Genomic DNA, 16,908 nt, shown 5'->3' with positions numbered 1-16,908 from the left:
TTTACTGCCCATCTAATCAGTTAGATGGAGAATATCATGCACAATTTAAAGTCCTACTGGATACGAATCCCCCCAAAATAGTGTTATTCGAGTTTGAGTTTGAGTTCGTTTATTCATTTAATTTTCATGAAAAACACAGCAAATGCAAATAAACATAAAAGTATATATACAAAGAATGTGCAGTTAATACAATAGCTTCAAATAAAATAGAAGAACAAAGGAAAAGCCCATGGTGGCCTTGAATAAAGAGTTCCCCGAATATTATAATTTATATTATTTATATTACTGAGTATATATCAGTTAAAGATATCATAAAATACAGCGATAAACACAATATAAAGACAAAAAACCTACAATACATGTATGAAATAATTTTAAAATTGGAGGGGGGGGGGGGGCAAAAAGGTTTAGAGGTAAATTCATTATTTAAAAGAAACAGCTCACGCCAACACAATGAGCTTTCTACGTAAATACTCCTGAATTATTTTACTTTTGATTCCCTGTTAATATGAATTCATTACTGTAAGAGAGAGATTTATACATTACACCCTATACACTAGACCATGCCCACAAGTGTGAGAAGTCTGTCCTACATATATTTTAGCATTTATAGTGAAACAAAATCATTAAAAAAGCACACTGTACTCTTTATAAATTGTATACTACAATAGGATAAAGAAATACAAATGATAAAAGGCACGCTGACAAAATGCTGCCTCAAATTGTTACTCAACAATAAAAAACACACAACAAACACTGAGTTTATAATATTGAATACATTTAGGATTGATCTCAATAAACATTAAGACATGGTATGGCAATAAAACTCTTTTGAATACTTACATGACTGTCCAAACTGAAATATGTCTCTGTCTGTTAAATTTCTCTCAGGCAGATCCATTAATAATGTTCCATTTCTGAGCAGAAAATCATCTGATTTGTTCCCATTTACATTACCTGTTTCAACACAAAGAAAAAAAGTATCACATTTTTTTTTTTTTTCATTGTTTCAATTTGTAAAACCTTAAAACTGAAATCATTCTGAGGACCTTTTGGTATTGCATGTTGAAAACGTACAGCAAAGTTTTCTGACACCCATATTGAAAAACAGATAAATGGACTTTCGGATTAGGGTTAGAGGCAATGTTAGAAGCAGTACAATGTTAGGGTATGAGATTAGGGAAAGGCTTAGAGTTACTTGTGAAGTAGATTTCTCTGCAATTTTTCCCTATAAAAATATAGAGACGCCCTTTACATATACCTAACGAAAGCGCTTGAAAGATATAACGATTGAGGTCGTATTTTACAGACGTTCACAATGCTGAGTCAACAGCGATGACTTTCTAATCATACCGGGTACCCATGCTAAGAAAGCAAGTGTACGCTTGCAAGCATCCAGGGTATCAATGGCTATTAGTCCTACCTGAGGGACCTACAGTGAGGTAATGAAGATTAATGCCATACTAAACGGCACTATAGCGCATCAATTGGTTTCGAATCGCGGCCCTGCCCTTTACGAGACCACTGCTCTACCACAGAGCCATCGCGCCTGGGTGGAGAGAAGCAATATAAATGATATCAGAATTTGTCCCTTGAAGACGAATGAGGTGGTCTGCCTGTTTTTTTCAAAGGATCTTTGTTGTTAACGGAGAGATGGAGAGAGAAAAAGAGGCAGAGACAGAGGGAGAGAGAGAGAGAGCAAGAGAAGAGGGGGCAGAGCAAGAGAGGGAGAGGGTGACAGAGAGAGGGAGAGGGTGACAGAGAGAGGGAGATAGAGAGAGAGAGCAGGCGCGGATCCAGGATTTCTAAGGGGAGGGGGCCCAACTTTTTTTTTTTTTGCTCCCGAAAATTTGAAAAACGCGCCGGCCAAAAATTCGTTCAGTGGGGGGGGGGGGGGGGGGGGGGGGGGGGGGGGGGGGGGGGTACAGAGCACAATTTTTATTTTTATTTTTTTATTTTTTTTTTGCTCCCGGAAATTTGAAAAACGCGCCGGCCAAAAATTCGTTCAGTGGGGGGGGGGGGGGGGGGGGGGGTAGTGAGTATAATGTGGGGTTGTTTAGCTGTATGGTTAGTACTCAAATGAAGACACATAGAGAAACATCAGAGTGAAGTTGCAATCCAGCATGACTGGTTATATTGTGTATAGAAGAGCCCATACACCACAGTGTACATTAACTGTGTGTATGTGTGTATAGCATGTAGCATTGAGTCAATGTATAAGATCACATATTACATCCCCCTTACAGAACAATAAACTGAGTCCATAATGTCCAAACTTGAAGTATCCAAAGATTAAGTCCTATCAATAAGTCAATTTTTCTGGCTTCTTGATTACCCGGCCACTGCGGGTGGTCTGCTGGTGGTTGGGGATTGGGACAGGGTTTGGGGCAGGGTTTGGGGCAGAAGAACCTCTGATGTCGGGCGTTGGATCAAGCGTCATCTCTTCGCGTGTATGAGGATCGGGTGTCTTGGTTACCTCCTCATCATGATGGATACGCCTGGGCTCAATATCAGCGAGGTGTTGCCGGTTTCTGCGTAGCACCCTTCCATTAGGCGTCTCGACGAGATATGACCTAGGCTCATGGCATTGCTCACGAACAGTAGCTGTTATCCAGTGACGTGATGTCTGGTCTTGGACTCTCACAAGCTGCCCAGGTGAGAGTGGTGCTAGGTCATGGGCTGATTTGTCGTGATGATACTTCTGGCTCTGCTGTCGAAGCTGCATACGATTGTTAACATCATCACGACCAGGGGAGTTGTTGCGGATTCGAGTTGGTAAGTTGTCCTTCATCTTCCTCCCGTAAAGAAGCTCAGCTGGGCTTGGTATGCGGCTGTCAATTGGAGTGGCACGGATACATAGTAGAGCCATGTTGGGGTCGATACCACTCACTTTAGCTTTCTTGAGCGTATTCTTGACAGTTTGAATCATTCGCTCAATGAAGCCATTTGACCTGGGGTAGTGGGGAGAGGATGTAACATGGCTGAATCCCCACTGTGTAGCAAAGTCTCTGTATGTTGAGGAGTCAAAATGTCTTCCGTTGTCGCTAACGATTCTTTCTGGAACTCCTTGTTCTGCGAACACCTGACGGGTCGCATTGACTACTGCAGCACTGGTACACTCTTGAGGCATTTTCCGGATGAAAGGGAATTTCGAGAAGTAATCTGCAATGATGAGATAATTGTTCCCTTCAAAGTGAAATAAGTCTGTACCTAAGACTTGCCAGGATCGTGTAGGTATCTCGTGCTGGAGAAGAGTCTCATGGGGCTGCGAGGGCTTGTACTCTTGGCAGACTGAGCAGCCTTTCACCAGGACCTCGATATCGTCATTGATTGATTCCCAGTACACAGAAGCCTTAGCCCGAAGTCGTGTCTTCTCGATACCTTGATGACCTTCGTGGAGCTTGCTCAGTATGTACTCCCTCATGGAGTGTGGAATAAGGATTCGTTCACCATTCAGGATCAGTCCATCCTCAACTGCAAGTTGATCTCGAAAGGCCCAGTATCTCTGCAGCTGCCGTGGTAGCTCACGTCTCTTCTCTGGCCACCCTTTCACAATCACCGTCTGTAGTGCTGCAAACTCTGCATTCTTGGCTGTTTCCTCCTTCAACTGACTCAAACGGTCTGGAGCAAACTGTACAAAGTTGATTTGCAGGTCAAGGTGGATGTGTTCTGGAGGACCAAGAGGACGTCTGGATAGGCAGTCAGCTACTGGTACATCCTTACCAGGCTTGTAGACAATTGTCAGCTTGTATGGCTGTAGACGAAGGAGCATACGCTGGAGTCTAGGTGGAGCCGCTGCCAGGTGCTTATGCTGGATCATCTCCAGGGGCTTGTGGTCCGTCTCAACTATGAAACTTTTCCCGTACAGGAAGATGTGGAATCGTTCACAGCCGAAGACCACTGCAAGCAGCTCTCGCTCTATGTTGGCGTACCTCGTCTCTGCATCACTGAGGGCCTTTGATGCAAACGCGATACCCTTCCATCCTGCAGTAGAGTCGCTCCCAAGCCCTGCAGAGAAGCATCTACCTGCAGTACCGTAGGCTTGTTAACATCGAAATACGCCCGAGTTGCATCGTGACATACCTTGTCACGTAAATCATTGAAGGCAGACTGGTGCGTTGGAGTCCATTGGAATTCAGCGTCCTGCTTCAAAAGACCACGTAGGCTTGCAGTCTGGGCTGAAAGATTTGGTATGAATGGGCTAAGGTAGGTTATCATACCAAGGAACTCACGAAGCTGGCTCTTGTTCTCAGGTGGAGACATTGACTTGATTGCCTCGACCTTGTGAGGATCCGGATGGACGCCATCTGCATCGTAGATCATACCGAAGAAGGAAATCTGGTTGACCTTGATGCTGCACTTGCCACTGTTGAACTGCAGACCGTACTTCACAGCTTTGGACATGAGGTGGTGCAGATTCTGATCGTGCTCTGCTTCACTCTTGCCGAACACAACAATATCGTCAGCGATCCCTATTGTGCCGGGGCAACCTTCGAGGATTTCGTCCATTCGCTGCTGGAATACATCCTGAGACATTGCTAGACCGAAAGGCATCCTGAGATATCTGTACCGTCCAAAGGGACTGTTGAAGGTAGTCAGAAGTGAACTGTCATGGTCGAGCTTGATAGACCAATAACTGTTCTTGGCATCGAGTTTGCTGAAGTGTCGAGCACCTGATAGCTTGTGTATCACTTCATCTGTCGTGATAGTGCGATAATGGCAACGTCGAATAGCTCGGTTGAGATCCTTGGGATCCAAGCAGACACGGAGTTTGCCATTCGACTTCCTTGAAACAGCGATGCTGCTGACCCATGCTGAAGGCTCAATGACTTTAGTGATCACGCCATTACCTTCCATGTCATCAAACTCACGCTTCAGTTCATCTCGTAGGTGGATTGGGCACCGTCTAGGAGCATGGACAACAGGCTGAACGTCTGGATCAAGAACAATATGATATTCTCCTGGGAAGTTGCCAATTTTGTCAAACTGGTCTGGATACTGCCTTACTAGGTCATCAGTAGAGCTTATCTGTGCTGAATGCTTGATCTCGTTGATGCGTGTGTGTAGAGTAAGCAGCTTCAGTTTCAAGCCTGTGTCACATCCGATAATCGCTGGACCCCTGGACTCAACGATGTAGAATGTAGCATAAAGCCAAGTTGAGTTGTTGAAACGACAGGGCAGCCGAACCGAACCGAAGTGCATCACTGGTGTTTCGTTGTAAGCAAACAACCGTGCACTTGAATTATGCACTGATTGAGGGTGAGGAACTCCATCCTTAGTGAGATGGCCAGGATACATCCCACGAAACATCCGAAGAGGAAGTGTGTTGCCCTCCGCACCGGAGTCAACCTTCGAACGCAGTTTCATTATGGTTCTCTCATCCCGTCTGACTTCCACTTCTGGGTACTTGAAGCTGGAGATCTCCCAGACCACTGTGTACTTGGAGCTGGAGACCGACAAACACTCCTCCAGTGATTCAGCTTGCCACAGCTGTTACACTTGGTGCCATAAGCCGGACATGCTTCCCGTGGACTGCGAGCATGATTACCACCACAATTAGGACACTTGTTACTAGTGTTAGTCTTCCGACGAACTACATCAATCGATGCAGGCTGAATATGTGTCTGTACTTGCGCTAGTTGAGCCATGTGCATCTGCGATGCTTCAAATGTTCTACTCAGCTCAAGCATCTGTGTAAGAGTGAGGGACTTGTTCTTCCCTAGAAGATCTTTCTGGAGCTCAGGATATCTAGTGCCTGTGATGAACTGCTCAATGATGCGTTCTTGGAGCTCAGTGTCATCACGAAATTCACAGTCATATGCCTGCAGCTTCAGGCGCGAGATATAATCATCTGCACTTTCCCTCTCCTTCTGCACATATTTCTGAAGGTATAGCCTGGCTACACGGAAATTTGCCCTTGGCCGCAGTTGTGTCTCGAACTTCTCCCAAACAACAGTTGGATTCTTCTTATCTTCACCTTCCAGACCCCACGAGTTGTAAAGCTTGATACCCGTGGCACCAGTGAACAAAAGAACATGATCCACTTGCTTAGCAATCGCAACATTCTTGACTGAGAAGTATAAGTCACACTGCTGATGAAAAATCTTAACAGCATTGGCTCTGTCGGGGTCCTCCCAATTCATGCGGGGTGTAAATGATTCATTCATAGTTCATACCAGCTACTCAAACTCCAATAGCAATGCAAATATCAATGCACATTTTACTTACAGTAAAACCACCATATGGGACTGTAGAAAGGAGCACCTGTTGATCCCATGACAGTGTGTCAGTAAGATGGCCTCCAAAATCTCTCCAAAATGACGCAAAGTTCACAAATATTGTCAAGTAGGTTCTATATCGCTGCCACCATATAATGTGGGGTTGTTTAGCTGTATGGTTAGTACTCAAATGAAGACACATAGAGAAACATCAGAGTGAAGTTGCAATCCAGCATGACTGGTTATATTGTGTATAGAAGAGCCCATACACCACAGTGTACATTAACTGTGTGTATGTGTGTATAGCATGTAGCATTGAGTCAATGTATAAGATCACATATTACAGTGAGCACATTTTTTTTTTTTTGATCCTCAAAAAAAATTCGATTTGCACCCCCCCCCCTTGAGCGTCAGGGGGGGGGGGGGCCCCAACCCCCAAAAAGGTAAAAATCACGTGATTTAACATGATTTTTTTCTCAAGGGGGGGGGGGGGGCCCGGGCCCCCCCCCCCCCCTGGATCCGCCACTGAGAGAGAGAGATGCATTGAGAATAAGGCATTCAATATTTCCAGCATAAATAAAATATATACCTGAAGGCTGAATAAATGGAAAATAAAAAACGTCTGGGAAGGAGGCTAGCATCATAGAAATAAGACTATTTGATATTGTAGCAGACTTTAAGATTAACCCTATATAGGTTTAATACACTACAAGGAATCAGATTTCCCATGTACGCAAACTATTGACATTCCTCTCCGATAAATATAACACGCCAAATTAGGCATTTTATCATATTTTTGGTGATTGTATATGATATGTTATAATTGTTGAAGAAGGTGATAAAATCAAATATGAAATGACAGCAACAAAATTAAAAGGGAAAATTGAGCCACTGGAAATTGAACGTGGGTCGCCAGAACGGGAGGCAAGTGTTTTAACAAATAGACCAAAATATTTCCCATATACTTTACATGCAAAGCTGACAAACGGCCTTGGCATAGTCGCAATTTCAACTTTCAATTAAACATTTCGACATGATCCCAATCAATATAATCAATTTTCCATAAATATGCTGACATCATAATATGCAAATTCATATTTTGAGTTCCAAGGCCAATATTATGTCATGATATACTTAATAGCGAAATTAGACATGAAATTATATTGCTGACTCATACTCTATTCAAATATGAAGAACCCTATGGATGTTCGACTGCAAGCAGTCAAAATGATGCCTCCGGCAAAGAGCGATTTTACAAACAAAAACAGAAGCTAGTTTAAAAATTCAAATTTGAGTGTAATCCATTCTCAGAATATTGTGAATAAAAGCTATTTTCATATACGTGTATGACCCTTTGAACTTTGACCTCATGACAGTAAAATCTTATCAGTTCATTGGCTCTGCAAGATAAATACATGACCCATGTTTGGCGGTAATCCATTAATCGGTTCTTGTGAGAACGCGATCACAAACTATTTTTGCATACATAATGAACCCTGTGATCTTTGACCTTTGACCTCGTACCCCTTAATCTTATCACTTCATTAGCTCTGCAAGATACATACATGACCCAAGTTTGGCGGTAATTCATCAATCGGTTCTTGAGATAACGCGATCACAAGAACGGGACGTACGGACGGATGGACAACCAGAAAACATAATGCCTCCGGCTACTTCGTAGCGGAGGCATAAAAATTGATTCTATGTTGCAAACGGCCATGACGAATGATGATGCTCGCGTGCAAAATTTTGAAATGCTTAAAATTGCCTGAAACGTAATTCATTTGATTAAAAAGTGATTTTGAGCATTTCAACATTTCGCAAGCAGTCCAGCACTGACGCGGGCGTTTATTGACCTTAAATTGACCGGACAGAAATTTACCTTGATCATGATAAATATGTTTGAGAAATGACTTTCCGTAATGAAGATATGGTCATGACTTGATTTTCTGAAAATTTCACAAAATGGCGCCTGGTAGACGTCACAATGACCTGATGAACTTGAAAATGTTGGAGACACATCTTATGACAATGACCTATGACTGTTCAAGCAAATGCGGAGAAATAAATAAAAATAAATAGAAGACAATTCTGATGAAATCAATAGGTGATCTGTCGAATATGACATACCACCTAATAAATAAAAAAACAAAGAAAATTCTGACAAAATCAATAGGTGGTCTGTCGATGACAGACCACCTAACAAATATAGGAATAATAATAATAAAGAAATAAAGAAAGAAAATCTGATGAAATAAAAAAAATGCCTTACCGAGCAGACCCCTCCCGGTTCCGTTCTGCGCATACTCAGAAGGGACCATGACACCCAGATCTAAGAGGCCGTTCTTGAAGGTCACGGTGAAGGACGAACTGGGATAGCCTTCTGGTTGGAACAGCGCTGTGACCTTAATCTCACCTTCAGAGACAGTGTCGTTCTCCGCGGATAGGATGAAGGTTGAATCCGGTGAGTCGATACCATCTATATTTTTGAGAATGGATGCATTTGGTATTTAGTTCAAAGTCCCAAGATGGATAGGATGGAATTTGAATTAAATGAGCAAAAGTGCTCTGAATGTGAGATGAAAGAGTAGTTTGATTTATGTTTTAGATAGAGGATGGGATGAAAACTGAATAATCCAGATCGAATGCATCTGCATTTTTGGATCCATTTGACTTGTTTTTAATTTAATCCTAAATGCTCAAAGCCGGATAGGATGAATGCCGTATCAACTATTAAATAAAATCCATAATTTCATGTACTGTATGTGAACAAATACATTTACATTTCATTAACAAAATACATTTGGGTTCTAAATACCAATCTGGGTTGATAATGATATCAGTTAGGAGATGTTCATTTCCGTACCAGCGATGGAACAGCTTCAAAGAATGAACGACTGTCACATCCTCGCTAAGAACATCCAGAACATAGATGAGGCGATCTGTTTAACTCGCCAAGGCGATGTGTTAAGGATTAGATCGCGAGAAGGGACGTTGTCAAAACTCACCAAGGCGATATATGTTTAAGACGAGAATGCGAGTATTTAAAACTGACACGGCACCTTGTTTGAATCGAGAAGGCAAGGAGGCAACTTGGTGAGTTCTCACCAGCTGCCTTCTCGGCTTAAACAAGGCGATTTGGCGACTTTTGACAACTCGCTTTCTCCATTGACTTTAACATTGTCTTTAACATGGTGCCTTGACGAGTTAAACAAATCGCCTCTCCACTGCTCGTTTAACCCTATTTAGCCCGGGCTATTTTGAAACTGCATAGTCGGGGGGGGGGGGGGGGGGCTTTTAGAACCCTCCCCTACGATCTCGGCCGTGAAACGACCGATCGTCGCCAAAATTTGCATACATGTCAAGTGAAGTGTATATAATACTATGGTAATTTTAATTTTTTGAAAAATTCACTCATTTGCATATTTATGGTAATGTATGCAAATAAGGTCATCAAATTCACATTTTTGCCCATAAATCAGACATTATTCATATTTAAGCATTCTTTCTCACTACATATATTTTTTAGACCATTAGGAATAATAATACAACACAAAAAAATGAAAAAGCAGGGTTATTCCTTATGTTATCTATTGTTTTGATAATTTCTCATGTATTTCTTTGTTTCTTTAACTTATGTATTTCATAGTTTTGGTTGTTTTATTTCATTTCCAACTATAATTCAACTATTTTGACCCCAAAATAAACACCTAAACTATAAACAAGACCAAATAACCAATGTTTTATCTCTTTATTTGAAAAATGATATTTCCATATGTTTTGTACACAAATCACAAAAATGAGCGATTTTCGGGCTGACATGCAAAGACAAAAGGACACGTGACTTTGTAATGGTAGGTCCGATTTTCGAGAAATTTCTTTCAAAACATGTGCAAGACTCGAAAGAAAAGAGTCACAAAATATCAGTGCAAGATTTTTTTGCGTTAAAAAATTATCGCGAAAAATTCTAAAGCCCCCCCCCCCCTCTGGACTAGATAGGGTTAAGTTTTTGTAGATGTTATATTAAATCTAAAAGTCAATTATGTAAACTTACCCTCTAGGAATTCCGTCATATTGATGGTAGTACCATTAATTAGAATACTCATTTCTGTCCTGTTATAATTCAGCTGAAATTCGACCTATCACAAATATGGCAAAACAAACATTGAATTGAAATTAAACAGTATTTATCACAAATTCAAATGGTGACCTAAGAGCTGTATTGTATGCATTTTGCAAAGTAAATGACCCAATCTTTAAACAAAATATGTATGTAGAAGGAGAGGGGAGAGAAGGGTGAGAGGAGACAATGAGATAGTAGCGGATGGCATGAGTTTTGTCATCTGTGTGCAACAGGCTTTAGGATTTGGTTTAAGGTTATAAGGAATTATGTATATTCTGGTAAATTTAGTTACTGAAGGATTTACCAACATGTGACTGTTGCAGCTCTGTAGAATTTCCTAGAGTAACCAAAATCCTAGTTTAGACCCTAAATCGCACACTGCACCCTTACTACAACTCTGCACCTTTGATGAAAACAAATCTGAAGTACTTGTCGCAAGAACAGAATCACCTGACCGATGGGCTATCGCTGGTGGTACATGCCATCAGTTCCAGCTAGGAGATTCATTCTGCCGGGATTAAGTACAAATCGCCTGCGACACCGGCAGAACCACCTACCTTAGTGATGTCTTGTGTTGCAGCGAACCCTGTGAAGACTGTCCCATGTTCCACAGGCATGCTGTTGTTAAACGCCTTACCAGTTCTGGATTGCAGTATGAACGGGTCACCATGACTGTAAGACATCGTGGTGTATTCCCCAAGACCATTGAAGGTGTACTTCCTACCGTCAAGGGTATTGACGTGCGGGTCGCCCCAAAACCATCCTGAAATGTTAAGAATCGAGATGGCGCGATCAAACTTCTTATTGCATTTAGAACAAAGCAGAAGCAACTGCATACTATGGGATCACCAAACCCAACATGATTTTTTTTTTCAAAGCAATTCCTCCAATAATCAAACAGAGGTAGCCTACCGGTAAACGCAACTGCGCTCTAATTAGGAAACACAATGTTTTGGGGTCTCGTCACTTGACTTAATAAAATAATTAGATAATGTACTGTTTTTATTTCATTTTGCATTGGTATTTGATTCAAGATCTTTGTCAGAATGATGTAACCCCTACCAGCCTTCTTACTGGGGCCATTTCAGGGCGCTTGTTCAGAAACGTATTCAAAATTTGACCCGTAACTCCGGATCTGAGACATGGTAGATAACTCACACAGGCGCGTGCCCGCCCGCAACCAATTGTGCAGCGGTTTGCCGTGAAACCTGTAAAAAGGTGTTTACTAATAGACCTTATCAATGTTTAACTGAAAAATACTCCAAAAAAAACCAAGAAAATTGACACGAAACAAATAATAAACAGTCATAACGATTTTTAACTCATGATCTTTATTTGGACATTTAATGAATATTTACTGTATTTTGGGTATAGGGTCTAGTCTAGACTCTAGTAGGTCTTGGGTATCTCCACGCCGGAGTTACGGGTCAAATTTTGGATAGGTTTCTGAACAAGTGCCCAAGGCCTACTGGAGTACGATTTCTCGTACTAGAATACTCCGCCGCCTTTTTTTTTTGTCAGCGTCTGGCACTGTCCAGGCCGCGTATTTTTTATTTACACGGCAGCGAGGGGAAAAGCTCGATTAATTCCAATGAAAACGCTCGCGGAGAGTCTAGTCTGTAGTGCCTGTACTGATTATGACTTGTGTTGTCCATGTACCGTACTCTGTGTTGTTGGTATGTGGCCGAGGGCATGTATATTATGTTCACGCTCTCTGCGCCATGGTGTCGCATATAATATTATACTGCCGTCACTGTTTATTGCATAAGACATCTATTTTGTTTTCTTGTTTTCCTTTGGATGTCTTTCATCGTTTCCTTCTCTAGATCTACATGTTAAGTACAATTCCCTTTCTAATACACTGCACTGTTAGTACTCCAATTTGTTCTAGTCTAGACTCTTCGCGAGCGGTTTCATTGGAATTAATCTAAAAATTCCCCTCGCTGCCGTGTAAAAAAAAAAATACTGTACCGTGGGTAAAAATGTTTCCCAGCTCAATCACTGTCAACTCACCACTCAGAAACTGGGACCAAATGTCCGGATTTCTGTTTGGACTTGGAGGAAAATGGATTTTTCTGTCATCTTCGGTTTTAAAAACAGCATTGTTTACTATTATTATTATGATTAAATCGGCGCCTTCAACTGCAACTCGAAGTTTAATCGCTTGAGTTTTCGGAGACGGACTTATGGGGTGTTGCAAGAAAGTTGCAATCAATTGCAAATAACCCAAATCAAGCGCAATTCTTGCGATTAATTGCAAATTTGCAATTGATCGCAACTCAACTTTCTTGCAACGTCCCATTAGTAAGAGAGGGAGAGAGAGAGAGAGAGAGAGAGAGAGGGGGGATGAACAAAAGCTAGATCTAGTTAAATTAATTTAATTTTTCAAGATTAAATCCTAACGAAATCCCAGGAAATTTAGGAGACTAGTGGGGCGTTGCAAGCTTTGAGTTGCAATCGATTGCAAATATCTGTTGCAAATTTTGCAACTTGCAGTTAAGCGCAACTTGCAATCAATCGCAACTTTCTTGCAACACCCCATTAGATACATATCTCACGTAGTATGGTGGTGGCAACCAACAAAAACAAAAAAAATCAGAAAAAACACAAACATTCACGAATTCAAAAACAAACAAACATGCCTGGGAGTGTACTCGATACCTCATTACACGGTAATGCACAGCCTTAATTTCTATGTGCATTGTGTCTGTATATGCACCTTATCAAAACATATTGGCCTATCTAATTATCAATTTGATATAATAATGCTAGGAGTTGAAAACAAATATATATGTATATGGATATCAAACCAAACAAAACAATGATGTGCATATATATGAGTACAACTGTAAGATAATTAGATTATGATTATTAATTATTCGTGTAGAAATACCCTAGACATAATCTTACCGAACCATGGTCGTCTATATCCCGAGCAGTGAGATCTTGGACGACGACTTTCGTAAAGGTTACAGAAATTCCCTCCAGCCAGACCACAGCAGAAGAAACGGGGTAGGACGTCCCTCTCTGAATAAATGAAAACGAGTTTAGAAAAGGAGATCATTAAGAAAGGGCAAAAAGAGATTGAGAAAGAAGACAGAGAAAGAAGAGAGCGAGAGAGGGAGAAAGAGACAAAAGAGAAAAAGAGAGATGGAGGGGGGGGGGGGGAGGGACAGAAAGAGAGGGGCGTGCATGTGAGATAACAATTAGCAAATTTAATAGTGGCCGAATGTCCCAGAGTTTGTTTTGTACAGTTGTCCAATTACGTTTTATTACTAAAACAAACGCTCAGAAGAAAAAAACAAGGAAATATCTAAATTTTAATTTTACGTTTTATTACTATTGGCATTAAATAAGTAAATGCTTTTAGGGGATGTTTCAAATGAATTGATTATCATAACACATCTAACACACATGGAAACATAAAAGACAGAGAACCAGACGTCACCCTTGTAGAAATTGTTTCCATTTAAAAGCCCACGTCACAGATTAGCAAGCCTTCAATAAATTATCTCAAAATTAAACTGTAAGAGCAAGATGAGTTTATGAAAGTATGTACACAATCTAAGATGACTCTGTGGTTTATTTTCTATGATTAAAGAATGAAGGCCCAATTTGTACACAACAAATGGGGTTGAATTAAACACTGCCAGTTGAAAAATGCAAACTTGAAAATAAAAATGACTGTCTTTTTGCGAATAATGAACATTTTGCCACTTTATTATAAGGAAAGTTTTGGGTTATGATTTTTACACCATTTTGAGATGTTCACCTTGCATATCCCTGCAACCAGTAGCGTACGCAGGATTTTTTCAAGGGGGGGGGGGGGGGGGGGGGTAAGGTCACCTTTTTAGGTAAAAAAAAAAAAGGGGGGGGGGTCTCTAAAATACACAAATAAACAATCTCAAAGGGGATGTGGGGTTTAACCCCCACCCCCCGCGTATGGGCCTACCTGCAACGCCTTTCAATGTAACGTTAGTGAATTGGAATCACAGGAATTTAGGTGTACTCACCAATCCAAGAATAATAGTAATCAAGGGAATAATAGTAATAAGAGAAGAATCGACGATTGGAGGGCATGACTGCTTGGTAGTGACTGGCCCTATAACCCCTGCTCAAAGCAGACTGATCGTAAGTACAACGGTATCCACCACCACCAAATGAGGGCCATCTAGGCTGGTAACAGATCGTTCCTCTTCCATCTGTTAACAGAATGCAGAGAGGAAACATGGTTAATGAAATGCACAGTGGTCTATGCTCCCCGCCCCTCCTGATCATCTGCTAAAAATAGAAGATTATCCACGTAACTTGGACCTATCCAATCCAAGGTGTTTGGGTGTCAACACCCCCCCCCCCCCCCACACACACCGTTCAGAAGTTTTGGCTACGATAGTAGTTAAAAGAAGTCGGGTACTGGTCATGTGACTAAATTAGGAAAGAAACTGTATGAAGGAAACAATTGAAAAGTTTGATTGTGTAGTTGACATAATGATACGTTGAGGTATTGGAATGATCTGAATGAAAAGGAATTGAAATAGAAATGAAAATTTAAATTAGGTATTTCATTTTCCATTCAGAAATTTGCCCGGCACTAACGTCCTTTGGATAGACGGTCCTGGGTTTTGATCCTTCATTGTATGGTGTTTACATCCGTGTACAAGGATTTTTATCGACATTTGTCCCTCTCGGCACATGTGTAAATGGACATACCTGGCAATGCTGATGTAATTATAATTACAGGGGCCGTTATGATTATTATGAAGTGACATTAAAACAATGCTGCTCACCGTAGTTATAACTCTGCAGCCCATAGCTGTAGCCATAATTAAACCCGTATCCGTAACCATATCCGTAGGAGGGATAGTTGCATCGAGTAAACCTTCGATCGATCCTGGCCTGCCAGCGGGTGCAAGGACATGGCTGTGCCCACCGTGCATATGATATCTTTGAGAGATCATCCAGGTACCAATCTTGACAGTAACGGCGGGGGTTGACGTACCAGTCAGGATTTGCGTCAAGACGATAGATGTCTCTCCCCTGTACGTATGAGCAAAACATGGTTTGAACTACGGTGTGATCCATGTAATTATTATTATTATTATCATTATAATTATCATGATTATTATCTTGGTTGTATAATATAGCAGGGCTCTTGTAATTTGTAATAAGCTTCAATAATTTGTTATGATTTATTTCACTTTTAAGGTGGGGGGGGGGAATGACGTAATAGCTACCCTAAAATAACGACATTCCTAATTATATTCAGGGAAATGTTACTTACTATGAGACCAGTGTAATTCTAAGATCAGAGCAATAGCTGACGTATATAGCGCATAGTATAGTGATTCTACTTTCTACCTAATATTGTTTATTCATATCTCATCATTTTAGGTAAGAGACATAATTACCGTCCAAACATAACGATATTACTAACTTATTCAAGTTAATAGTCCTTACAGTTTGCTTAACAATTGATTGCGTGTCGTAAAGCAAGGCTGTTCTTATTGTACAAATCTTTACTGTCTAATTACTCATGATTTCTGTTGTTACATGTATGTAAGGGACGTGACAGCCGTCCTGACATGACGATATTCTTAACTACAAGTATATTCAAGGAAACAGTCCTTACCATGAGACCGGTGTTGCCAATCCTGAGATCAGGGCGATAGCTTGTGTACCGTATAGCAGGATTGTTTCCCTGGTAGATATTCAGTCTATCATGTTTGATGTTGTAACCAATCCTAGCAGGTATAACCTTAGAGTACGGATCCCACTGAAAGCTTCCTTGTTCATACATCGTCAAGACACCGCTTCTTCTGCCGTCAGTAAAGAGAATTGCTTGGTAGGTATTGGTCTGAAGGAGGGAAGAGTGTACATAAGGTTGTAAGTATTAATACTGCTCTTCCTGCGGGTCCTGCAATTATTATTCCCCCAGCATTGTCAGATAAAAATTAAAGACAAGTGGAAAGAAGGATACAAATGCGTTCAAAACACCTTAATTATCTGAGGATGTAAGAAAAGAGCAACCTATGCAATTATTGAACCCGGGACATCTCGTATGAATCTAAAATTATTTTAATATACCACGATGCTCCAAAGAGGAAAGAAACTTGGAACAGATTGTAGTGGATCATCAACACAAAAGCAGTGACTTCACCAAGTATTGTATAATCATGATACGTGATAAAATAAGTACACAGATAGGAGGACATGGGGGAGGAGGTGACGAGGGAGGGGGTAGGGGTTATAAGACAGAAAGGAGAGGGAGTAATTCAAATCTGCCCTCTATGTTGGATACGCCGACGTGTTAGATGTGAAATTCACCTCCTGTCCTGCGATTGATCCTGGATTCTGCACATCAACCCACGTGACCTTAAGAATGAAGTTGATTCCATTGATGAACTGGGAGGACTCTAATCCTGCCGGAAGTGACGGAGCTCCATACAGTCTTTCTTTCACTGCTGCAAGCAGAGCAGCAGAGTTTCCATACTAGTAAAACAAAACATCATAATAGTTATAATGACGATGCAGACAATAATAACAATAATAACAAGAAGTATGTTTGAT

At 41.0% G+C, this 16,908-nt stretch overlaps 1 protein-coding gene across 1 annotated transcript in view; it reads right to left on the bottom strand.

The window, feature by feature from the left end:
- LOC105440309 overlaps positions 1-16,908 on the bottom strand; it is an 87,933-nt gene that overhangs the window by 68,462 nt on the left and 2,563 nt on the right. The window contains exons 4-12 of the mRNA XM_030989397.1: positions 16,666-16,830; positions 15,971-16,195; positions 15,129-15,378; positions 14,355-14,543; positions 13,252-13,368; positions 10,899-11,104; positions 10,273-10,357; positions 8,491-8,697; positions 844-957 (exon numbers count right to left, since the gene is read on the bottom strand). Of these exons, the coding sequence (XP_030845257.1) occupies positions 844-957; positions 8,491-8,697; positions 10,273-10,357; positions 10,899-11,104; positions 13,252-13,368; positions 14,355-14,543; positions 15,129-15,378; positions 15,971-16,195; positions 16,666-16,830 (1,558 nt within the window). The remainder of the gene's footprint in view (positions 1-843; positions 958-8,490; positions 8,698-10,272; positions 10,358-10,898; positions 11,105-13,251; positions 13,369-14,354; positions 14,544-15,128; positions 15,379-15,970; positions 16,196-16,665; positions 16,831-16,908) is intronic.

This window comes from Strongylocentrotus purpuratus, unplaced genomic scaffold (assembly GCF_000002235.5).
Source record: "Strongylocentrotus purpuratus isolate Spur 01 unplaced genomic scaffold, Spur_5.0 spur5_scaffold_18, whole genome shotgun sequence".
NCBI lineage: Eukaryota > Metazoa > Echinodermata > Echinoidea > Camarodonta > Strongylocentrotidae > Strongylocentrotus > Strongylocentrotus purpuratus.
Note: the sequence above shows the minus strand (reverse complement) of the source record. Positions and strands in the feature narration are given on the sequence as shown.